We start from the raw sequence: 24,781 nt of genomic DNA, 5'->3' as shown, positions 1-24,781 counted from the left end.
GCATCACTGTGCACAGGGTAAGTGCCCTGGGCAGCCTGTGCCAGGGCCTCACCACCCTCACAGGCAAGAATTTCCTCCTAATCTCTAATCTAACCCTACCCTTCCAAGTGGGAAGCCATTTCCCCTTGTCCCATCACTCCATGCCCTTGTCAAAAGCTGCTGAAGCAAACCTGGGTAGGCGCACACGGGGACTGCCCTCACCTTGTACGCCGCGTTTTCCGCCTCGGGGTTCTCCACCTGCACCACAATGTAGGCATGCAGGAAGTTGGAGGCAATCATGTCTGGGACGAATGGCGTGTTCTCCTCTTGGAAGATAATTGCCACAATGTCATTGCCAATGTGCCTCTTCCTCTGGAGCTGAACCGGAAGGGAGAACATCGGGTCAGTAAAACCCGGCAGCTCTGCTCCTGCGGGAGCAAGTGCCAGTCCCACGCTGGGGAACCAAGCAGCCACTTCCACGGTGCCAGGGCTTGGCAGTGCCCACAGCACTGGGCAGGGCAGTGTCAGTGCATCCCCACTCAGACCCTTCTGCGCAAGCAAACACATCTCTCTTACTTGTTGTGTGTCTCCTTCGGTAAAAGGCAGCTTTGTAGAGACATGAAACATTATCTCCCTGTCCCTGAACACCGTGTACACAGACTCCACTCCCGTCTGCCCATGGCTGACATCCAGGCCTCCTCGAAAACTGGAGATCAAGGGAAAGGCGGAGAGAAACGAAGAGATGTTAATTGAAAGCTTCACAGAGAGCGCCAGCGGCTGTCAGGGGACAGGCTGATGGAACAGCCCAGCTCATTTATCTTTATCTAGCAGCGAGCAAATGGGAAAGAACAACCCGTGCGTCATGTGTTGTAACCAGCCATCGCTGTCACCAGCCTGAAATACAGGGTGCACATAAAGCAGGGCTGACCACAGCCATGGGCACTAGCTGTGGGGGTCTCTGCCCGCACTGTGGATGCTGCAGGGACTGCCCCGGAGGCACCCGTGGGCACAGCTCATTTCCACAGATTGCCTTCCCTCTATGGCTGAATATAGCCAGATTTTATCACAACCTCAAAGCTGCAGGAAAAGAAATTTTTCTCTCTTGGCAGCTCCAATTTTTTTTAACTCCCCCAGCTTTGAAAAACAAGCCAAAACTATATTTGCTTCTGCTCCGCACATCCCGCTCATGAGTGAGATGACTTCTGTTCTCACACGTAGATATTTTTACATATGACATGGTCTCTTGTTAATGTATTAACAAGAATCATCCTTTTTATTTAACTTACCCTTTGAAGTCCTGGAGAGTTATGGTGTCTCCCAGAAAACTTAAGAAGTTCTTGAAGGCAGTGCTCTCTTCATTATTGCCAAACAGCTCCTCCTCTTGGGTCTACAAAACAGAGGGTGCATCTGCTGACAGCCCCAATTTCCCTGCCTGTCCAATCCCCTGCCACTTCCAGCTCCATCCACGGGGTCCCTGGGGTCTGACCAGCCCCTTGTTCCATGGTGTCCTGCACAGCTGCAGGCTGCTCCCCACCTCTGCTCCCCAGCTGCCACCACCACATTCACCACCAGCCACCAGCAGCACCCATGGGCTGTCACAGCCCGCTCAGCGCCCAGGACAGCCTAGGGCAAAGCTGCTGAGAGCTTCTTCTGAGCCCCAGCAAGGACTTTAGGATAATATCCAGGAAATACCAAACCAGAAGTGAATCCTCTTTTGAAAAATCCCTAATCATCTCCTGCTTGCTGTATTTCAAAACAATGAGACCCTAGTTACGGCCTTGCGTAAGTCACTCAATCCAACCCAAAATGCAATATGTAGAGTGCCTGTCAGAGTAATTCTCAGTGAGTTCTGACGCTGAGTTCTGCACTCCCCATCCAGAGTCCCTCTGCTAATGACAGCATTTTCAGCAAGCGCCTCTCTTCAGAGCCCACAGTCCCTCCAGACAAACGTAGCTGTTTAGCTGTCTAAACATATATCTGATTAAAATACCACGCCTGCTAAAATCCATTTTCACATCCGCTTTTCCCTACAGCAGCTTGTGGGCTGATTTCCATACTGAGACTCTTCAGTCATATCATTTTTTAATGAGTGGGGAAAACATCTGAGCAATGAGAAACACAGTCAGTGAGGACATCCAGTGACATGAGGTGCTGCACATGGCAGGATTAAGGTCAGAGTTGAGCCTGTGCTCATGAAACATGGATCTCTGGTGCACAGGGACATGCTCCATGAAAGCAGCATGGGGACAACTCACCTGCCTGAACTTCTGATAGATCACACCGAACTTGAATGTGTTGTTGACCTCATGCTCATCATATGACACTATCATCTGGGATGCCTGCAGGAAAGCAAAATGACAATTGTTTCATCTGGTGGTTCAAAATGTGATGGCCAAAAGATCCATGGTGAGGGGTGCGGAGAGCCCACCAGAGCTGCAGCAGGGTACAACAACAGCTGGGCAGGATCAGGGGAGTGGAAGAGGCAAAGAAGCCAAATTCCCACATAATTAGGCTAAAAGTTTTCAACAGTGGCCCTGGGTGTGGTTCTCAGTGTCCTTGCAGAACGCATGACCAACTTGGGCAAGTTACCTCACCTTGGGGTAGAGAACCGGGTTAAACTTCAGCCCAGAGGCATCGTCACAGAAGGCCTGTGGGCAAGGGGAAAGAGCAGTCAGTGCCAGGTCCTTGGCCAAAGCTTCAGCCATGAATGTCTTATAAAGAAGCCAAATACAGCCTGCAATAGCAGGAGCTCCCTCCTTCACACCCTCTCATTGGGATGCCCCGCTGGCCCCGACTGAGGATGCAGCAAGCCAAGGCCCAGGTCCCTCCATGTCAAATGAGGGCCATTTTCTCTCCTTGCCTGGGATCAGCAGGAAAACAACAGCAGGGCCAGCACCACCCAAGTGCCCCTTGACCTGAGAGTACAGGCACTGCTGCCCAACACTGTCCAGTGCTGCCCAACACATCCCAACTCTGCCTGATGTGCACTGGCACAGGCTTTGCTGCACGTGTTCCAGCCAAGCCAGGCAATTCACCTTTGCAATCTGGGGGATACTCGGGAGTTTGCTGAATCCTGCCAGTGGAATCCTCTCATGCAATGTCTTCACTTTGGACCTAGCAAAGAAACAACAAGCAGACAGATGTCAGAGAGTGTCTACAGCAAAGCAACACCCGCTGTTGGGAAACACAGTTGTGCTGCATTTGCTGGGTCTGGTTAGTGAGCAAAGGCTCGATTTGTCTTCTCATCTCTTAAAATATTCATAGTTCCAAGGAAATGACACAATGGCTCAGGCACGCTGGGTCCTGTCAGCTTAGGGAGGGATGGTGAGAGAAGTGACTGATGTTATCCCAGGGAGGATTAAACCCACAGAGGTTTATGTTCAGTTCCAGCGGGTTTAGCAACAGATCAAAGTCTCATGTTCCATTATCAGGTTTAGTCAGTCCCAGCACAGAAATACAGGGATGCTGCCACTGCCTCCCATCCCACCCAGACCCCGCCACATGCTGCCAGTCCAGCTCAAGCACTTGCTGTAGAAACAGAACCAGGGACTCCCAAAGAGAGAATATTTTGTTAAACAAAGCTTTTTTTTTTTTCCATACCTGAGTATAACCCTTAAATATTCTGTGCCATCTGTCTCCTCGCATTTAACAGAAAGGATCAGATTTCCAAGGCTGCTGGCTGTACAGTAGAAATTTAAATGATCCTAAAAATAGAAAACAGCACGTTAGCAGCCGGGAAGCAACTCGCCGATGGCAAGGACACTGCCTGGACACTCACCTGCTACCCCAACACCATCCCATCACTCACACACTTGCACCCCCTTGCCAGGACCAGGGCAGGAGCTGCCACACAGGCCCCCATGGCTGGCTGAGGTCCCCAGGGACAGGAGGCTCAGAGCCAAAATCCCCACTGGGGTCACAGGAGACTTGTGGCTGTGGGGCCAGGGGAAAGGCCACATGTGTGCCCATCACTGCCATGCTGGGAACCCACCAGTGCCTCCATTCCCTGCAAAGAGGGAAATTGTAAAACTTGCCCATTTTGCTCTCAGTTGGAGAGTTTTCTTAGTCACAGGTGTGCAACTTTGAGCCCCGTGGGGTGGAGGAACCCACCTTCCCCAGGAAATGCTTGCGGTAGGCTCTGGCCTCTCCCTTGCACTCCAGCTTGTAGCCATAGGTGCTGGGGCTGAGGTTTTCCTCCTCCTCCTCGCAGATGCTGCTGTCAGATGAGGTGGGAGTGCCAAGGTTTTCTGGGTCTTCTATCCAGTATCCCCCAAACTGGGGCAGGATGATCAGCGGGTATGGGCTACCCTTCTCCAGGATCTGCAGAGACACGTGCCATGGGGGGTCAGGCAGGATAGGGGTGTGGATGTGGGATGCAGAGCTCACTGCTCCATGTTTTGCCCCCCTACTGCAGCAGACCCCAGCCCTGGCTCCAGGAGGGACAAGTCCACCCCTCTCTGAAACCTCTTCTCTGTCACAGAAGAGGGCATATGCTACTGAGGAAAAGCCAAAACCCACAGAGGTAGGGAGAGGGGAACATGCTTTATGTAGCTCCTCTCAGAAGCAGAATCTCCATCAATTCCTCTGCCATCAGCAATTTTGGAAAGGCATTCACCAGAAGGTGTTCAGGGGGTTCAGGGCACCCACCTCATCGATGCTGGGATATGGGATGTAGTCTTCCTGGAAAAAGGAACCAAAACATCATCTATGACCGTCTGCTCCCCACCAGCTGTCCCTTAAAACCCCAGCCCTGCCCACCCAACCCAGGGAGTGCCTCCAGCACCTGCTGGTCCCTCGCAGGAAGGCATCAATGCAGGCTAAGTCCTGCCTAAAGGGAGTTCCTCTACTGGTGTAACTTCCCAGTGCAGTGTTCCCTGCAAACCCCAACCCTCTTGCACAGCTGGAAGCTGAAATGCACTGGTCTGGACATAAAGCTGGATTAGGGATTTACAGGCACCATGCTCCCATCTCTGCAATTCAATCAGTGCCTTGTTTTTAGATAACATCTAAATCCTTCCCAGCCCTTTGAGAGACTGTCTCTGGTGATCACATTAAACCTCTGAGATGAGGGGGGGACACTTGAAGAGATCCCCTCAAGAAACAAAAATCAACCAACCTTGTGTTTTTGGCTTCCAGACCTCTGTTCTTCCAGTTTTGGTGCCTGTTTGGAAGAAAATGAATGCATCAAACAATTTAGATGCTTTTACTGACACAGGGGGTCGGTCCACCAACATGAGGGTATTTTGCTACATGGAGATGACTCCAACCCAAGTGGCTGGAAGGTGAGGTCAGTTCCTGGGACAGGCCCTCTGCCCTCAGGGGCTCTGCTGGGGCAAACATCCCGAGTTACTGGCATGCACAGTGCTGCTCACCTGCATTTTTTCCAGCATTTCGAAGAATTCTGCCGACTGAAAAGAAAAGAAGGAAATCTACTGTTCGATAAAAGCAGACACAAGGCAAGCCAGTCCAAGCCACATCACAGCAGGGACACTAGACCCCCACCCCGAGCACTTGTCCTGCTCCCTGAATGTGACCAGGCAGCTGGGACACCGGGATTCCCATCCAGCCCAACCTGGAGCTCAGCATCATTGCTGCAGCTGCCCTTGCCAGAAGCCCTCGACCCCCAGAAGTGCCGAGCTTTGAGCATGTTTGATCAGGGGTCTTGAATCATTTATTTTCTTAATCACAGCAGCATTAGTGAAGCTGCTGCCTGTGGTGCTGGGTTGCTCGGTGCAGGGTTAATCCCCCCCCGTGCCAAAGGAACTGAAGAGATTACTGAGCTGCTCCTATCAGAAGCCGTTTCTGTGCCGGGGGCAGGAGCCGCACACAGGGTGAGTGGCCCTGCACCCTCGGCGACACAGAGGAGGGGGGGTCAGGGACAAGAACCCCACCGGGGTGGGCACAGCCCTCCTTCGCCTCTCCGGCAGAGCTGCCAGGACCCCGCTGGGGGCTCAGCCGCGCTCTCCCTCGGCGACGGGAACTTTAGGTAACCCTGTTCCCTGATCTACCTGCGCTGCCCACCGTCCTGGTGGTGCTCCGTGGAGCTGCTCTGGGGCCACCCCTGCAGCACAGCACCCGCAGAAGCTGGACAGTCCTGATCCCTCTCCCAGCTCTTCCTGCTATCAGGTACGCACAAATAAATTACCCAGCCAAACCGCGGCTGTAAATGCGGCACTCCCAGTAAACCTTAAGTGGCTTTTCTGGAGGCGTGGCGCCCCCGCCCCGTCCCTTCTCCCAGCCCTGCTTCGATCGGGTCCCGGTTTGCTCCCGGCCGCTCCGGCCGCAGCGCCCGGCGCACACGAGGAGGGGCCGGGACACGGCAGCGCTGCCAGCCCGAGGGGGACTGAAAAGCGGGATCTGCAGCTCCCATCCTACCGGCTGTCAGAAACGGCTTGCAGGAGAGACACGCGCGATTTGGGGCCAAAAAAACAGGTCATGGTAACAAGGGGAAAGGCAAGGAGGGCGATTTTTAGTGAGCGCTTAGAATACACTGAATTTCTCAAAAGATAAAAAGATAGAGGAAAAAACAGAGGAGGGGATGAAGAAATGAAAATCAAAGGAAAAGAAAAGTCTGAGAGAAATTTTTTCCTTTAATATTTGTGGTGAGCAAAGGTCAGATTTACAGCACGAGCAGTCTATGGCTGCCAGCACAGTTGGGGCAGCTGTGGCTCAGACGCAACCCCGGCTGTTTCCAGCTTTAGTCCATGCTCCTCCTTACCTAACACACCTGCGGGAGTCAAAAAGAAAATCCCCAGACTCAGACAGCTCTGTGCCCACAGCTGAATACTCTTTAAAAAGTCTTCCTTAGTTGAGGTTGGTTTGGATTCTGTTTATCTCCAGGTACAAATGTTTTGGGTAGTTTCAGGTCCTGCTCTACCAGTAGCCAGAGCCAAGACCTGAGCTCACAGTGGCACCAGACCCAGCTGCTACAGGGAGTCCGACAGAAAATGGCACACGTACTGAGCAAAGCATGGAGCCCTTCTGAGAGCCCCGTGCCCACTTACAGCCAGCTTTCCTGGGCCACAAAGGAAAGGACAGAAAGAAAACCCTGCACCAGGCGGGAGCTGCCACGAATGCAGGGCAGCAAGCAGAGCTGTGCCCCCCTCCCCAGCACTCTCCCCCACGTGTCGCAGCCCTGGAAGAAATCTATTACCTTCCTGGCATCACTCCCACCCGCCTCAGCCACACAGCCAGACCTCCTCATGGGCACCTCGCAAGAGCACCAGCCCGGCCACCCCTGCCCAGCCCCACCTCCCTTTGGTAACGTTTCCTCAAGCCAGAGGCACAGCGTGACAGGTGCCTTGTTATTTCAAAGGGTGACTCCCCAGGGAGGCCAAGTGCCCGGAATGGGTTGGGCAGGAAGCAGGGGGAGGTTTGCAGGGGACAGGCAGGTGCCTGCTGGGACGCACAGCTCACGATGCCCGGCCCCACGGCGGGCACACCGAGCCGCACCGAGCCCCCAGCGCAGCCCCGGGAGGTTACTGGGAGGCTTACTGGGATGGCTACTGGGAGGCTTACTGGGATGGTTACTGGGAGGCTTACTGGGATGGTTACTGGGAGGCTTACTGGGGGGGAAGCAGCACCGGGACTCAGTGCCCTGCTTGGCACCGCCGCTCGCCGTTGCGTAACGGGAGTGTCGGCGCGGGATGGGCCGGCACGCACGGCCCGCCACCGCGGATGGAGAGAGGGATGGCGTCGGAACAGGCTGCCGGCGGAATTCCAGAAACCACCTACTGCTGCTCCTGTGGGAACAGCCCTAATCCGTGCAGCCGCTGCATTGGAAGTGCTGCTCCCCGCCAACCTGGCTCTCCAAAGCCGGGGCCCCGGCCCGGCCCAGCGCTCTCACCTTCATGGTCGGTGGGGCCGTCAGGGGGGGTGACAGGGGCCGCTCCGGGACGGTCACATCCGTGCTGTTCAGCAGCTCCTGTTTCCTGGAAAACCAAACACAGTCATGTCAGCTTGCCCCTGCCCGAGCCAGCACACCAGGCAGGAGATAAGGGTTATCTCCCTCGGCAAACCGTGGTGTGCAGCTGCCTGTACAGTAATATCTGGAATCTGAGAAAAAACCCAGCAGACAGTGTGGGAAGGTGATAAAAGTCATCAGAAGAGCCCGTGCCCAGGGTGGGCTGCGAGTCCCCATGTGCGGTGCTGCTGGTGCAGGGGCAGCAGGGCTGGGTTCCTATGACAGGAACCAGCCATCCCTCCCTCCGGCACCCTCCCCACCTGGGCTGAGCAGCCTTCTGGCAGCAAAGGAGGCTCAGTGACACCCAGGGACACCCCAGCGTGGCTTTGGAGGGACCCAGCTGAGGGCCCCTTTGCCAACACGGCACCTGGCACCGGATTTGGAAGTACCAAGAGCCATAATGAAGATGCAAGACCCCAGGAAAGTGGAAAGCAGCCCCTGTGCCACGGAGCTGCCCCCCCAAAAGTCTCCTAAGCTTTGGAAAAGTACGGCCTCAGCCCTCCCCTGAACAAAACTCCCATCCCTGTCACCCGGCAGTTCCTGGGCAGGCAGCCACGCCATCACGCAGCGGCACTGCCAGATGCTCCTCTGGGAATCAGAAAATCTGAGATTTAATTTAGTTTCCTCTAGTCCCTGCCAGGTTAGTCCTGCAGAAACCGGGCCAAAATGTCCAACTGTTTATCTCGGCACAAGGAGGTTTGGTTCCCATGGCAGCGCGCCCCGGGATGGCTCCGCGCAGCGCCGCAGCGGGCACCGGTGCCCGCCGGGGCCTCTCCAGCACGCACAGCTCCTGCCACAGGCTGCACCCCGGCCTCTGCCAACACTTGCCCTCTGAAACACCTGCCCTCACCCGGGCCCTGCCCTCCCACCCACGATGCCCCCTCCTGCCAAGCCCCAGTATTTGTGACAGCAGGTGACAACCACCTGCTGGCCATGGGGACGCGCCGTGCCCGCAGCCCCTCCTCAGCAGGGCCCTGCGCCACCGAGGTGCTGAGGGAATGAAGTGGAGAGGCAGCAGGGATGCTGGGAAGGCAAAGTGGGACCAGCAGCATCATCCTACTCACAGCCAGGGGAGTCATGGCACCACCTGGGCTGTGCCAGCAGCATGGGCTTAGCCAGAGGCACTGGGGGAAATACCCACTGCATTGTGTCCAAACGTGAATCCAGACCAAGGACTGATGTTTCACATGACATTGAATCAAAATAAATCTTCTTTCTCTCTTTTTCATATCAGAGCAAGTTAAATTTACATTGTTACACCTCATTTGAGCTCCTGGTATCTTCCAGTTTTTCAATGCAAGAAATTAATTGGAGCAATGTGGGGCAATAGCGGAATTCCTGTCCTGCCCACCCATATTGTTTTTCAAGTTCCTTCCCTCTCTGCTCTCCACAACCTCACCATGTCTCTACTGCTGAAAAATGCCGAGAATGACAGATTTTCCTTGTTTGCTCTTTGGCTTTCTAGGACACTAAAGCACAGCCTGATCTGGAGCAAACCACTCATCCTCTGCTCTCCTTGCTTTGAACCCTGAGCTCTGCCTGATTGCACTCAGCTGCACAGTGGCCTCAAAGGCATAAAACAGATACGACTTTGAAAATATTAAAGTTACAGGGATGCGCACAAATAATTTGATTTGATCTGGGATTTGTAGTGGGTTGCCATAGCATCATATTCTAAGTATTATAAAATCACCCAACTTAACAACATGTTCCTCTGTCACATGCTGGCTGCTTCTTTGGGGCCAAACTGCTGGAACTGCTCCTGCAGTTCCGGGAGAGCAAAACAAGCCCATCCCCAAGGACTGCTTGGAAGGGCCTCTGCGCTGAGAATCTGTTATGTTAAAGTCCAACCACAGACGCCGATGATTCAGCCCGCCATCAGCGCTGGGTTCAAGGGCCGGCGGCCCATTTCCCAAACTAATTGCCCTCAGGGGATGATAAATGAATCAGGGGGAAGATTAGCACGTCTTTGTCTGTGCACCGGGGTGCAGCCCTCAGGGATCCCCCTGAAGCGACCCCGGGGCCAGCGGGGACTCACAGCAGCCCCGCTCTGTGACCCAGTCCCCAGCTGACGCTGAGGGTGCAAGTCTCTGCAAAGCCTGCAGCACAGCAGAGGTGGAGGTGCCCACGGCAGCGAGGATGGGCGCTGGGGACGCCGGGCAGCTCCCACGCACTCGCCCCTCCCTGGCACCGCAGGAGACGCGCAGCTCCAGCACCGACAGCCAAAGGTCACAGCGCTGTGTCCGCTCCCTAAGGGGGCGCCTGGCAGGTACCAGGGGGCTCTGCCCGCCCCCAATGCCCACCCTGGCCACGGCCCACCGTGCGTCCACCCTGGCCGCGGCCACAGCCAGGCAGCAGCGCACGGGATGGGCCAGAGCATCCTCCGGAGCCGCGGCCGGACACCGGCCTCTCCAGAAGGAAACGTGGGCATGACTTTAGTAATTTTATTTCTCTGTTTTTCTCATTAGGCAAATTAAGAGAGAAGGAAAAGAGAGAATTAGAATCCTGCATACTTAGTAAATCTAATTAAGAAAATACCTTAATGCGGTTATGGCAGGGCCGACTGCAGGGTTTCCGAATGGAGACTGAGATCACCCCAGCCATCCCAGCCCCCCCAGGACTGGGCTGGGAGGGACCTGTTGCCAGCTTTTAGGGATGCAAAGCCCACCTGCCAAGGGATGCTTTTCTGGCTCCTTCCAAAGAGGGAGAAAATGGGGATTTTCCCCTCCATTTTGGGGGGAAACCATGGACACCAGTGAGCTCCCAACACAGCAAGGGCAGGTGAGGTCTTTCTCTTTAAAGCATCCCTGATCACAGTCCTAAAACACCTTCAAATTAATATCCTGTATTTGGTAAACCCCATGGACATACTGAAATTCTGATTAAAAAGTCCTATTCAGCATGAGCCAAGGCTGCCTGGAGTGTCCCCATCCAGACCCTGACTCCGAGTGTGCACTTCTCTCGTGCGCTCTCAAGCCAAAGCCTAATGAAAAACCCCTAATGCATCCCACCTCCTCATTTTGTCCTAATGCATCCCACCTCCTCATTTTGTCCATCTGATCTATTTCCCAGACAGGCTCTAAATCAACACAGTACATTTAGATAAATCACAGGTGGGGAGGGGAGATGCCAGCATATTACCTGACATGGTGAAATGCTCCACATGTGGCTGGCTCTACCTCTGTCAAGGTGTGCAAATGAGATGGGAGCACCCCAGGTTACCCGTATGCCTGTGCTTCATTCCACGGATCAAACCCGGCCTAAGGAGGTACCAGACTCCTGCAGCAACAAGTTCTGCCTGTCAGATGCCTCATCCTTGAGAAGGTCAGCAATGACTCTCCTGTAAATTAACAGCCTCTATTTTTGGACTCATCATTTTTTATCCTTGATGGGCATCACCTTGCCAGCTGCTTCCTTTTTAGTTTGTTTAATATTCCATGCCCAGTTTCCCAAGTTTTCAGAGGGGACTGTGCTTCCATATCACTTTCCATGCTCTCCCTACCCGGGCTCAGCCCTGCCCACAGCGGGCAGTGGCAGTGGGGCACAGACTGCTCGCCCTCCCTCTGGGGGTGCTCCTCTCCATCCCCCACACAACTGGCACCGACCCCTGGCTCCCAGGACACAAGCACCAGGCAGAGTAGCACAGCCAGGGGCCCTTGCCAGCTGCTCACAAATTGCAAAAAAAAAAAAAACTCAATCAAAACTGTGGGTTTTTTGCAACACAGACAAGGGCACCTTGCTGTGAGTTTACACCTGGAAATCTGCAGTGAGTGCCTGAATGAAGAACCTTGCCCTGACTTTGAGCAGCTCTCCACCCAATCCCAAGATGCCAGGCAGGCAAGATCTCGCTGCATCATCACTCATCCCACGGAGGACATCAGCAGAGGACATGCACTGCTGCAGGTTCCCACTGATGTCAGACAGTTGTGGGGCTCCAGAATCCCCCCCAGATATGGGGTGCAGCCCAAGCACTCAGTGCTGCAGAGCTGCCAGACCCTTGGGCAGAGCCCCTGCCATGGAACATCTTCCATGGAAACTGATTTACCTTGTTATGTCCTGGCTCAGCTTAGCCCTATTCAGCAGTGTTGCCTTCTCACATCGAAGCCTGAGAGTCAGCAAAAAAAAAAAAAAAAAAAAAAAAAAAAAAAAAAAAAAAAAAAGAGCAGCATTTTCTCATCTACATTTCTTGCAATAAATTACGTCTTTGCAAACTGCCAGCCTGCACCTGCACACACACAGTGTCCCCGGCGTGCTGTCCTCAGAGCAGGACCGCAGCCCTGCCCAGAGAAAGGTGACATTTACCTGCCAGTGGGGCTGGCTTTAACTGCCCCTCCAAATAGCAAATACACATTGTTGAACAGTTCAGAGCGCCCTGCACTTGAGCAGGCAGGATCCCAGCTGCCTGTGCTGGCTGTGGGCTTCCTGCTGCTTGCACTGGCCATGGGGGTCACCCTGCTGCCTGTGCTGGCCACGGGAGTCACCCTGCTGCCTGTGCTGGCCACGGGGGTCACCCTGCTGCCTGTGCTGGCCACGGGAGTCACCCTGCTGCCTGTGCTGGCCATGGGGGTCACCCTGCTGCCTGTGCTGGCCACGGGGGTCACCCTGCTGCCTGTGCTGGCCATGGGGGTCACCCTGCTGCCTGTGCTGGCCATGGGGGTCACCCTGCTGCCTGTGCTGGCCACGGGAGTCACCCTGCTGCCTGTGCTGGCTGTGAGGTCCCTGCTGCACCTCACATGCTCGTCCTTCTGGGGAGGGGAGGGCAGCAAGGAGCTGACTCCTGCTTTGCCTGCTCCTCTACAGACACTGGAATCCTTCCAGCTGGCCAAGGGCTTTCCACTGGGCCAGGCCAGTGAGGCTAGATATGCAAGTAATGGTGAAAAGAAGTTTTTATCTTTTACAAAATGTGCTGCCTACTCTCCCTTGCAGGAACAGAGAAAGTGGCAATTTCCTGAAGATCTGGGTAAATCAGCCAAGGCACTTGCAGACATTTTCAGACCAGAAGGCTCGTCTGATCCTATTCCTGCCAAACCCGAGCCAGGAGCCTCGGGCAGCCGTTTCCGAGCTGATTCAATAATTTGCAAATTGCAGAGAACAGCTCCCAGAAACCTGCGCCTCCAAACGCCATGGCACTGGTGCCAAAGGGCAAGGGGAGGCTGTGATAGGAGAAGTGGCCCACACCAGGGCACCCACCCACCAGCTCCCCCCTGTGAGAGGACAGCCACCAGAGCGTCACCTCACTTGCACGTGGGACAGCTGGGAAAATTCATTTAGATATAAATACAGTTCCAAATCCCTGGCTTTCAGAACCAAACAGGAGCAAGGAAAAGCCCGCAGCAGCAGCCAACCCCCCCCAGACCTCCCCACTCCTCCCCTCCGGCTCAGGTATGCAGGGGAGGCACAGGTGAGAAGACTGCAGGTGGAGGGGCAGGTAAGCATCACCCAGCTCTGCCAGGGGAGCCTGGTGTGCTGTGCTGCACTTTGCTGGGTTGCTAACAAGGAAGGGACATGGGCCACCACAGACTCTGCAGCTGCCACTGATCCTGCCAGGCTTGCATATGGCTCATGGAAAGCAAAATTCAATTGCAAATGCAGAACAAAGACTGAATGTAGGAGGGAAAAAAGCAAATAGGAGCAGGTGGAGGAACAGAGTCCCTTTTGACGATGCCGCTAGCAGTCCCTTCCTTTTCCTGCAGATTATGTCACTTTGATGGCCCTGGCAGCTTGCATAAGATGGAACAACCACCGTAAAGCACTGCTTGAATTCCTGCAATCACTCCCATGGAGGCTCCTCACTCAGTCCACGGCAGACAGAAAAAACCTCCTCAGGGTCTTGTTCTCCCCTTGAGAAATCTGTGTGACTCTTGTACTCAGTAAACCCTGCAGCAAGAGGCGCACTGAGACGTTTTGTGCACAACATGATGCTAGGGAAAAAAATAAAAAGGAAAACCAGGCTCAGACATCATGGGGCAGATTCCGGTGCAAGTTCAGAGCCAGGTTTTTTCTAAGCACTCCAGTGTCATGTTGAGCTCATTCATAAAAACCTGGCACCTGGGGGAAAGACAACTCTTTGGCAAAGTCTTCATGGTGTGACTAGTAAAGCACTCCCTGCCCTTGAGGCAAATGCAGGATTGGCCAATGAGTTTCAGTGTGGACAACATCCCGAGGATCATTTGGGTCTCCACCAGTGTCACTCTGCACTCGGGCAGCCCCCACAGCCGTGAAAGCAGGAGGAGAGACTTCAGGTCACCCCCAGCCAGCCAGTCCCTCCAACACTTGCTAGCTGGTAGCTAGAGCCCGTGGTCCAAGGGCAGAGCTATGGCTAGAACGGGCCTGGGCTAAACAGGACAAAACCCAAGGAGCAACAGCAGGGACAGGAGAGTGAAGCCCGGCAGGGAGCCCCAGCGCAGTCCCCACATCCTTCATTCCAGCCGGGAGTGTGGTACAGGGAGCCCAGCCACGGCTCAGCTCAGGTGAGCAGCCATTACTGCTGCTCATTCTGGACCTGCAGGTTGGATTTTTTCCAACTGTTCTGCTTTGATGATCTACCCAATACCCCAGCAAGGGAGACGAAAATATCTCAAACCAGCGACACAGGAACTCCCCAGGAATGCCAATGTTCAGTCTTTAGTGCATCACTGACATCCTGCTCTCCATGGCACCAGCTGTCCAAGGCAAAGTCCCAATGCCAGCAGCACTGAAAAATGGGGTACGAGCCCTGCAATCCACAACTGATGGTGGACAAAAAGCTTCATCCTCAGTCGCCTCACTCTGATTTTTCATGCTTATAGATTAGGGAGTGGTAGAATAGTTCACAGTAACTATTCCAATCGTTTCTTCATTCATTTCAGTTTGGTATAAAATCACAAACTGAACCAAGAAAAATAAACAAAAAAACCCTCAGCCTGCAGCATGTTGCTTCCACCCTGAAACAGAGGTACGCACACTGTGAGGTTCGGGTGCATATTTCTGACTATTTTTAACATCGAAGTTGCCAGAGCAGCAGTCCTGGAGGAGAAAACTCCCTGCCCGGGGCAGCCCGCACAGATCAGCGCGGGGTCAATCTCCGAGGCCAACAGCAACTCCCGTGCGGAGCGGGGGGAGCGGCGCCCGCGGAGCAGATGCCAGCTCGCAGAGCACTGCAAACAGGCCATTTCCTACGGCACAAAGTTGAACACGAAGTACAGCCCGTGGCTTCGGCAATGAAAGATGAAACCATTTGTCAGCTGTTCCCGCCGCAGACAAAGCTGCGGAGCCGAGTTACAGCAGATCTGCACGGGCGCCCGAGGGGCCCTGAGGATCGCGCTGCTCCTCCCGGTGTGCAGCAGCACCGGGTGCCGGGGCTCACCTGGCCCGGCGTGCGGCCCCTGCACGCACCCGCACTGACACGGCGGTCACACGCGCCCCGGCGGTCACACGCGCCCCGGCGGTCACGGTTATCCCGGTGCCCGGCACCGCCGCCAGCGCACAGCGCGAGCGGGTCACGGTTACGCCGGTGCCGGCTGTCTGGTCCCCCGGCACCGCTCCGGCACACGGCGCACACCGCGAGCGGGTCACGATTATCCCGGTGCTGTTTTCCAGCTCCCGGTACCGCCGCCGGCACACCCCCCGCCCAGTAATTCCATCCGCCGCTCCCGCCGCGTCCCCCCGCAGCCCCCGGGCTCTGCCCGGCCGACGGCACCGAGCGCTCCCCGCGGCGTCACCTCCTCTCGCTGCTCTGCCGGGAGCGGTGCAGGAGCCCGATCAGCACCACGGCCGCCCGCACCCCCGCGCGCCGGGACCGCGTCCTGCCGCCCGCCCGGGACATCGCCGCTGCCGCCGCCGACCGAGCGCCGGCACCGGCGGGGGCGGCGGCGCGTCCACGGCCGCGACCGCCCCCGCCCCGCGCCGCCCCGCGCGCGCCCCGCGCCGCCGGTAACGAGCGCGGGGCCGGTAACGGAACCCCGCGGGAGCGGCTGCGGAATGGCGGCAGCTCGGCCCCGTCCCCTCGGGCCGGGGGTTAGGGTGTGTCCGCAGACCCCGGACACCCCCCCGGGCCGGCTCTGCGGGCGGGCGGGGCTCTGAGCACGTCACGGGCCCGGGGACCGGACCGGCCGCGGCACAGCCCCCGGTCACCCCGGTACGGAGGCTTTCCCGGCTTTCCCGGCAGCCGCAGCCCGGGCTCCTTAAGGGGCGAAGTGCCAGCACAGCCCCTTCAACCCCCACAGAGGGAGGACTCGCTCCTGCCCCACAGACGGGTTCCTCACCGCAGCAAATCCCCGCCGGACCTCTCGGCTGGTCCCAGCCTGGCCCTGCCATCCCTCTGCCAGGGCCGAGCATCCCTCCCCCCTGAGCCCAGGCTGCAGCAGCGGGACAGCACGGGGCCTCGAGCCTGTCCCTCACACCGGGAGCTGACACACAGCTCCCTCCAGGAAATGAGTTCTTTTTTTATTAAGTAAACTGTAAATTATCTACTTCTCACTTCAGCACCTTTCCCTGGAAGTCCTTGTTGCCATGGTGATAAAACACCCAGGTCCCTCTGCCCCCCTTATCTCACCTCTCTCCTCTGCCAGTTTAATTTTCACAGGAATTAGACACAGGACAAGCTACAGCACTTTGAGCTACTTCCTAGTCTAAGGGATGAAAGCACCATCCCTGCTGCCAGCAGGTGTGGGACCGTTCATGAGAACATCCACCCAGCACGGGGCAGGACACGGGCACCTGCCCAAAGCCTGCTGGCTCTCTGTAGCCCTGCAGCCATTAGGAACAGTCCAAACAATCCTCCTGCATCTGGTCCAGCACACTGCCCTGGGTGGGTTTAACCAGCCTGGCCTTAGAGCAGGGAGGGCAGAACCTCTCTGGCAGTGGCACACAGGTGCAGGGCTCCTGGGGCAGCTGTTCCAAGTGTCACAGCCAGGTCAGGGTTTTGGGGAGACCCTGCCACAAACAGGAAACTGTTGGGGGGCACACACAGGCTGCAGGCAAGCAAATTCACCACCCATTCAAGCAGGACCTGAGCAACTCCTGGGGAAAGATGGCAAGAAAGGCCCCCTGCTCCCCACCCACAGAGCAAGAGCCCAGCACTGAACAGGAGCTGCCTGGAAACCCCCAGCTGGGGCAGTCAATCATTAACAATGCATGGGGCTCCCCTGGCAAAGCCTGGAATAAATGTGTTTGCTCAGGAGAAACAGCTTGCAGAGGCCACAGACCACATCTGGCAGGGAGCAGCAGCTCCTGCTGCCTCGTCCTGCCTGTCACACTCCTGCTTCACCCACCTCCCCTGCCTGTCACCCTCTTGTCTACCACCCTTAAGGAGATCACCATAACCTCAGCTCTGGCCTTCTCTTTCTAAATGTTTCAGCAGGATCTCTAGCCAGAATGATTCTTTAAATGCAACAACAAAACCCCTATGATTGCCATAATCTCTTTCTGTATCCTACTGTAAGTCAGATAAGTCAGCCGTGATGTTATTTTTGTCAACACACCACATGAATTCACCCCAGATGAACCAGACAGCGTTTCAGTGTCACCACAGCACCCATCCCGACCTACACCGTGCACAGGGAGCACTCCAGAGAGTCAAGACCCAAACTGAAACCCAAGATCAGTATTTTTGCTTTTCACCAGATCTCGAGGTCCCTGGGGAGACTGAGGCAGCAGCAATTCCAGCAGACAAGTGTTGAGGTACCCACTTACCCACAGGAAAATGCCCAACTCATTCTCCAAAAATTCCAAAATTCATTTCTGTCTCCTCAGAACAACATCAGATGATGCCGAACTCTGAGTGGTGGTGAGAGAACATAAGTGAGTACAAGGAATGAATTTTGCTAAACCTGGGTGCTACCTGCACTGCCAAGCCTTTCAATAAAGTTTTTGATGGATCAATAGATCTCTCCCTGCAGAAAATATCTGTCTGCTTTCCTTCAAGCTGAAGCTATTAGTCTGACAAATTTCTCAGGCACAGGAAAAAAAAATTAGATGCTATTTCTGTGCCAAATTACACCAATTCTTGAACTCGTTTCCAATTAATGGAGGGGGAGGGGGTTAATTTTAAATCTTTTTGCTCTCACATTAAACAGGCAGATTCGAATTTCATTGAGTCTCCCTCTCTGGAGACATTTTCCACATCTCCCCTCCCCTTTTCCAGACAAGGTAAGTATTAATCTCCTCTTGGTTTATGCTGAAGTGGCTTTGTATTGATTTTTAAAGATGTTCAATTCTCTCCTATTTGGAAATAGACAAATACTTTGAGCAGAAACTCAGGTTCCCTCTCCACCCAAACATGGCCCAGCCCACAATGGAAGTAACTGCATCTGGACTCACTGCAGCTGATTTGTAATTTATGGGCTGAGGGCAAGGCAATAGATGGTGAGGGCTGAGGTGGGCTGGGGACCATGGGTTCCTAGGAGGGCTGGATGCTCACACAGGCAAAAGGAACCAGGACCTCCTGCCCCACAGGACATCCCCTCTGGCTGTGCCAGGCCCTGCAGAACCCGCCCTGTATTTCTTAGGTTCTGCCATCTGGTAGCTGCTCCAGGATGGAGCGGGGCAGGATGACAGGGGTACCTAGGAAGGCACACAAGGTGGCAGGGCTGGTCATCTGAAAGCTCCTGCCCTGCCTGTCTTCCCCATGCCTCACCCCCTCCAGCTCCAGCCAGCCTCCTGTTCCCACAGTGATGCCACCAAAGCATCCATCACCTTCCTGAATGTTTGCAACAGGAACGCCCTGTCAGGGCCAGCACCTCCAGAAGCTCTCCAGATGTCCCAAAGGACATCTCCTAAGACAGAACGCTGCAGCTCAAGACATTCAAAGTCTCCATCGTTCCTTTAAAACATCAGTATCACCCTGTCAGTGACTAAATCACTTCCAGGGTAAGCAGTTGCCCCTGTTTTATGAAGAAATATATATCCCTTGAAAAATGGCCTGACATTTTTGCTCCAAACAAAGCAGTTTGGCAATGAACTAGGAAGCCTGAGGGGCTGGAGGGAGCGCAGGACAGGTCAGGACAATCACACGCCGTGATTAACACATCACCTGGCAGCCGTCTGGACACTGCTGAGAAAGAAGGATCTGAACACACCAGACTAGGACAAGACTGAGCCTTTATCCCTTAGGAGTACGGAACCTACCATGAATAAATGACACTATTAATATTATTATGAAGCCATTAATTTCTGTAATAACTTTGGCTTTTGTATAGACACTGCTGTGAGATGAAACCCCCTATAGGTGGGCAGCCCATCAATCTGCCTCAGCCACCTGCAGGGGCCTTTCCACCTGCAGAGGAGCCAACCCCGTGCTCACACCTGAGCTGCAGCCACAGCTGAGCCCCGCTCTGGTGACTCAGGGCTTCTCCGGCCAGAGGCACAGTGCTGCCTCATCAGGCAGTGCAGGATATGTCCCTGTCACCCTCTGTGCCTCCCTGGACAGGAGATATTTCTGGTTCCCTCGCTCACGAGGACAGTGCCAGAAATACCCGAGCTATGCCAGGCATTTGCCACAGCCGGGCTGGAGGCAGGGCCAGCCCATCCCCGCGGCACCGTGCCTGAGCTGCCGGGGAGCCCAGAGATCTGCCCGGGGAGAGAGAGAGAGAGAGAGATCTGCCCAGGGCCCTTCCCCACCACCTCGGGACCCCTCACCTCTGCCCCAGGCACTCGCCCAGAGCCCCTCTGGGCACTGCCTCCCACCAGAGCACGGGCACCTGCCCTGCCCAGGTGGGGGAGCTGAGATGGGGCTGCTGAGCCAACACCAAGGACTGGGAGCCAGAGAGGAACAAAAGGAGACAATGCAGCACGGCCCAAAACCCAAAAATAGTAACTGTTTCCCTGCAAAGGAGCAGTCACATCCCGATTTCCCTGGCATGGCAGAAACGGATTTGGGAGCTTGCAAATGAGGGAGAAAGCGATTATAGTGTTTCAATCGGTGCTGCAGGAGGAGGAGAAGAGGGCATCCACTTTCACAGAAGTATCACAAGAAATAGAGCTTTAGATTACATTACATCCAGCCCCAAGTAATCTGATTAGAAATTTATTTTATGGCTTCAGTTAGAAAGACATGAAGGAAATCCCAGGAAAGCACAGAGCCAGCTCTTCCGTGCAGACAATGAAAGACAGAGCACAGTGAGCTTATCTCCCCAGAAATGGTGTGAGACGGGTGTGACACGCCACCAGCCACCCTGACACCACGTCATTCCTGAGAGATTGGATCAGTGTGTGCCAAGGCGTGGGGCAGCCCCAGCTCCCCACTCCCACCCCACACACTGGCAAGGCCCCCCTGGCACAGCAGTGGCACAGCAGTGGCACAGCAGTGGCACAGCAGTGGCACAGCCCTGACGGCTCCCCGGGCCCGGCTCTGTGGCTCCTGTACAGAGGAGCAGAGCTGAAGTGCAAGAAAGCGGAAATTTACCTGCTGAGCTCGAGGAGGAGCACGCAGGGATGGGCTGGCCCTGTCCAGAGCCCATCCCTGTGACGAGTGCAGTCCAGCATCAACCTTCTGCCTGGCCTGTGCCCATCTCCCCAGCACAATTTCCAGCCCTCCCAAGCAACAGGCAGAAAGAGTGGTCAAAGCCACAACTAAAGAACAAAAATAAAAGAACTCTCACTGCAGAAAGCAGCTGAGGTCAGGTGGGCCTTGTCACTCTCCCCTGGGCAGAGGGGATGCTGAGGAGCAGAGCTAAGGAAGGTGCTGGGAGCAACCCCTCCCTGTGCACCCCAGGGGTGTGTGCTCGGGGGCACACAGTCTCCAGAGCACCCCAGTGAAAGGGCTCCTGGCTGCAGCGTGTGCAGGTGACACTGATCACCATGTGTGACAGACACACTCAACCAGACCAGCTCCGGAGGGGGTAAAACCTGAGCCATAGCCAGGTCAAGAACTTTAAGAAAGCCACCAAAGAGCAGTGACCCAAGAGCACCAGTGACAGGAGCCTGGAACACTGACCATGCCATCAACACACAAATGCATGAGTGAGTGGTGTACCAAGATGCATTTATCAAGGAACAAAGCAAGCTGTGGGTACAAGGAGTCTCTTGTACACCTCTCCCATCCATTGTGTGCCATTGGCCATGAGCCAAACACTATTCTGCAATTGAGACAGCCCAAGTGAGTCACCCTTGGGCTCTTCCTGCACAGCAGCCTGGCTGTGTGGTGGCAACTGGGGGCAGCATCAGCCACAGCACAGCTGACACAGAACGAGGTAGTCATAGCCATGACAGCAGCACAATTACATGGAAATTGTATTCCTGATAATTTGGGGTATTTCTCCCTGTGAACACAGGCCTCCTGAAGAGATGAGCTCCAAGATTTCAGCATCCAATTAAATTAGGTCAAATCAGCAGAGGAAATTAGTCTTTACAGCATGAGCAGATCCTCTGAATTTTACTAGCAAATCAGTGAGCTAAATGTCACCATTCATCATTAACATCACTAATAAAACCAGATTTGGGAGGCACAGCCACTCACCCAAAGCTTCCAGCAGCACCAGCACCCTGCTCAGCCCCCGCTCCTCCCTCCGCTCCCCGTACAGAGCAAAGACGTCTCTGAAGCCATTATGCCAATCAATCTCCACTGGAATCCTGCTGGAAGCTCAGGATTAGGCCCAAACTTTAGCCTCAATGGAGCAATGCCCTTCCCGAGGATGCTGCAAGGGATGTGGGAGGAGGTGGTGGGCAGCCAGGGGGTCGTGGAACAGGTCCCAGTGTCACAGGGGGTGGCAGCAGCAGCAGCAGCACCTGGGCCCCAGGGACTCTTCTGGAGATGACACCATCTCAATTACCCACCTCCCTCACACACCTTGTTTGATGTGAAAGCATTAAAAGACATATAATTTGCAGAACTAAAACACAGGTATTATCTCTGACACATCCATACTACAGGGAACATTCTGAAGTCAATCACATCCAGGGGTTTCTGATGCTCTATAGATTCTTCCTTGCCTCTTGCTCCAAATAAGAAAATATAGAAAATGAAGCAGTTTTTAGCTGCAGACTCACCATCTTCTTCTTCAAATCACCTCACACTGTGGAACCTCATCAATGATCGGGAACAAGAGACCCAGATCAGCTTGTCAGGGCTTTAGAAAGTGGACTCTGCATTCCAAACTGGAAAGGATTAACACTATATTGTTGTAGGAGAAAGGAGCTGTCACGGTCCCTGGTGTGACACCAGTAGCATTTGAGAGGAACGAGACAGGACAGTGCCTGAAAGGACTGACCTTTGAGACTTCACAGAGACTCAGAATATAGCTCTGACCTATTCAAGTACCTGCCAAGCCTCTGCATGTCTCTTCTGGGTGGGAGCCTGAGCTGAGCCATGTTTTCACAACAGGCTTTAGAAGATGCGAGTTCCTTGGCTACGGTATGGGTCACCGAGAGCATCACAAGCCTCACTGGAAATAAAACAGCAGAGATGGAGAGGGCCATTTCCAGCGCAGGACCGTGGCACGGGAATGCCGCCGGGGGCCCGTCCCTGCCGGCCGCGGGGCTCGCCGGCGCCGCAGGAGGCCAGGCCCTGCCAACTGGCAGCAGGAGCGACAGCCGGCGGGAGCGGCGCGGTAATTAACAAAATTATCATCAGGAACAAACCACAGGCTTTGGCAGAATGCCTGCACTGCCACGCCGGCACTGCCTACCCTGCTCTGCGCTCCTTGGCCCGGCAGACATGGGGCTGCTCACGGTCCCCAAATCACACCCACCCTGGCAGTGAGTGGGCACATGTCCATGGCCAAGGGGAGGCCAGTGGGAACGTGGCCAGGGCCGAGGGGAGGCCAGCAGCCACCCTGAGTGGGGAAGAGCCCCTGCAAACCCTGCCTGGGTGACCTCTGTGACTCCTGCAGACAGGGAGTGAACCCGCAGGCAGGTGGTGCATCAATCACCGCAGCCACCACGGCTCCCTCCACCCATCACGACAATATTTGCTCTCAGAAGGTGCCTGCTCTCCCAGCAACCACCCTGCGGCTGCAAACAGCTCCCAGCCTGACAGCCTATAAATATGGCAGGAGGAAAAACCAGCACAGTTTATTAGTGCTGAGACAGAGCTAAAAATAGACCCATGTGGGGCTGCTCAGTCCTCTGGGCAGATGTAATTGTGGATAATCTAGCTTTAAATATGGGAAGGCTGTCTGACAGCAACAACAACATTTTAGCATATGGACGGGGCGGCACTGCCGCTGCGCCACCTCCAACGTCACCGGGGAGCGGCGCTTGCACCGCCACATCCCAGCCCACCTCTTCAGCTCCGTGGCTGGGCCTTCTGCAGGAACAAAGCCTCGCATGAACCCAAATATCTACAGCAGGCCACTAAGAGGAAAGCACAGAGTCAAATACCAAGGGGGAGCATCAGTGGAGCTGTGCCAGTACCCGTTCCCCTGGCCTGAAATTTTATATAACTGAGGCTTACCAGATTAAATGGCTGAAACACTGCAAGTCCTCAGAGCTGACAGCACCTTCCTCCTCCTGTGAAAGCTTCCTCTGTCCCAGGCAGGCTGTGAGACGTGCTGGGAGGATGCTGTGTGGGTGCAGGGTTGGGTGTGGGCAGGCAGCCAGGGCGATAACTGCCCTTCCACGAAGAGGGAAGCGCTCCCGCCTGCCTGCCAGAGATAGCAGGGAGACGTTGGGACTGGCTGGATTTTGTAAATCTCCCACCAGTCCTTGGGCTGACGGGGAAGGACAGACCATGGCCCTGCCACCATCCTGGCAGGCAACTCAAGCAGGGCCAGTGGCAGCCACCAGCCGTGGCAGCAGCAGAGATCTGTCACCAACCCTGGGCACACACCTGCAGTTCCCTGGCACTGCAAGGGGCTTCATCCCAGCAGGAACCCAGCAAAAGACCTGCTGCCAACACAAGGACTCATTTTGCCTGGCACACCATGCCCAGCCATGGCTCTTGGAGCTGCCACGGCCCTGCACTCTGCTGGGTGCACAACTAACACCCATCCAGCACTGACCCATTGGGAGAGAAAGCCCGGCCTCGTTCTGCCCCTCCAGCTCAGCACTGCTTTTAACCGAGTTTAAAGTTTTCTGCAAGTCCAGAGCATTCCTTGCACCCTGGCCCTGCACGCTCAGTCCTTCCCAGGCACACTGGCAGGAGGGGGTCACTGCCAGGCTCCAGAACTGGGACAGCCATCCAGGACATGTTGCTGGTGGGGGTCATTGTTGGGGTTTACACTGGGCTGGCTCCAAGCCCGTCAGCAATGGAGAGGAGCGGTTCCAAAGACATGGAGATAGGAAGCCTCCCTGTGTGCTGCAGCTGGCTGCTTTGCAGTAGTTTTGATAGCATTTCCTTTGCATGTGCTTCTCAGGCTAAATATAATTGCTAAACATACATTTACATGCAATTATCCATTTATGAAGTGCTAATAAGTCAAAGGAATTTACTTAGATGCAATCTGCTCGCCAGACCTTGTCCTCACAGGACCCAAGCACAAACCTCCAAGATCAGTGCAATAGTCAGTGCAGCCAACTCTAAGATGCTAAACCATTCCCACATCTTCCCATTAACTCAGCTCCAGCCCATCAAATATTAAAGAGCCTCAAGCCTGGACACAGCTCTTTTTACAAAGATTGAGTAAATCTTTCATCTCTTCCCACCTTCATCCTCCTGCTCCCATCAGCAGAGGAGCATCACATGCTCTTTCATGTGAGTTCTGACTGCACACACACTGACTCCCAGTAATTGCTGTACATGGCTCCTCCATTCCACAGAGACATGATTATTTTGGTGCTATTTTTGCTTTATAAGGCTAAAAGAAGAGCTGACTCTGCCTAAAGGGGGGGCTTTTTTTACTGATTTTTTTTGTTTAACACTCTGTGGTTTCTCAGTACGCCCCATCAATACCAATGAGCAAATAACCAGAGCACAAAGGCTGA

At 54.8% G+C, this 24,781-nt stretch overlaps 1 protein-coding gene and 1 long non-coding RNA gene across 8 annotated transcripts in view; one reads left to right on the top strand and one right to left on the bottom strand.

Moving 5' to 3' along the window:
- Positions 1–24,781, bottom strand: part of RAP1GAP2 (RAP1 GTPase activating protein 2) — a 53,860-nt gene that overhangs the window by 11,925 nt on the left and 17,154 nt on the right. For 4 of the 7 annotated variants that reach the window (XM_053960896.1, XM_053960895.1, XM_053960899.1 and 1 more), the window contains 12 exons: positions 7,826–7,910; positions 5,352–5,387; positions 5,096–5,140; positions 4,627–4,659; positions 4,090–4,299; positions 3,580–3,683; positions 3,015–3,093; positions 2,574–2,627; positions 2,235–2,318; positions 1,266–1,366; positions 556–685; positions 202–357 (listed from right to left, as the gene is read on the bottom strand). In XM_053960896.1, the coding sequence (XP_053816871.1) occupies positions 202–357; positions 556–685; positions 1,266–1,366; positions 2,235–2,318; positions 2,574–2,627; positions 3,015–3,093; positions 3,580–3,683; positions 4,090–4,299; positions 4,627–4,659; positions 5,096–5,140; positions 5,352–5,387; positions 7,826–7,910 (1,117 nt within the window). Of the gene's footprint in view, positions 1–201; positions 358–555; positions 686–1,265; positions 1,367–2,234; positions 2,319–2,573; positions 2,628–3,014; positions 3,094–3,579; positions 3,684–4,089; positions 4,300–4,626; positions 4,660–5,095; positions 5,141–5,351; positions 5,388–7,825; positions 7,911–15,642; positions 15,778–24,781 lie in introns of those variants that run through there. The other 3 variants (XM_053960900.1, XM_053960902.1, XM_053960897.1) reach the window with 2 other exon arrangements.
- On the top strand, positions 15,829–17,809 carry LOC128797936 (uncharacterized). Its single transcript, XR_008434291.1, has 3 exons — positions 15,829–16,058; positions 17,546–17,602; positions 17,675–17,809. It is a non-coding gene; the product is annotated as an uncharacterized LOC128797936 (long non-coding RNA).

The sequence above is a fragment of the Vidua chalybeata genome, chromosome 20, assembly GCF_026979565.1.
Source record: "Vidua chalybeata isolate OUT-0048 chromosome 20, bVidCha1 merged haplotype, whole genome shotgun sequence".
NCBI lineage: Eukaryota > Metazoa > Chordata > Aves > Passeriformes > Viduidae > Vidua > Vidua chalybeata.
Note: the sequence above shows the minus strand (reverse complement) of the source record. Positions and strands in the feature narration are given on the sequence as shown.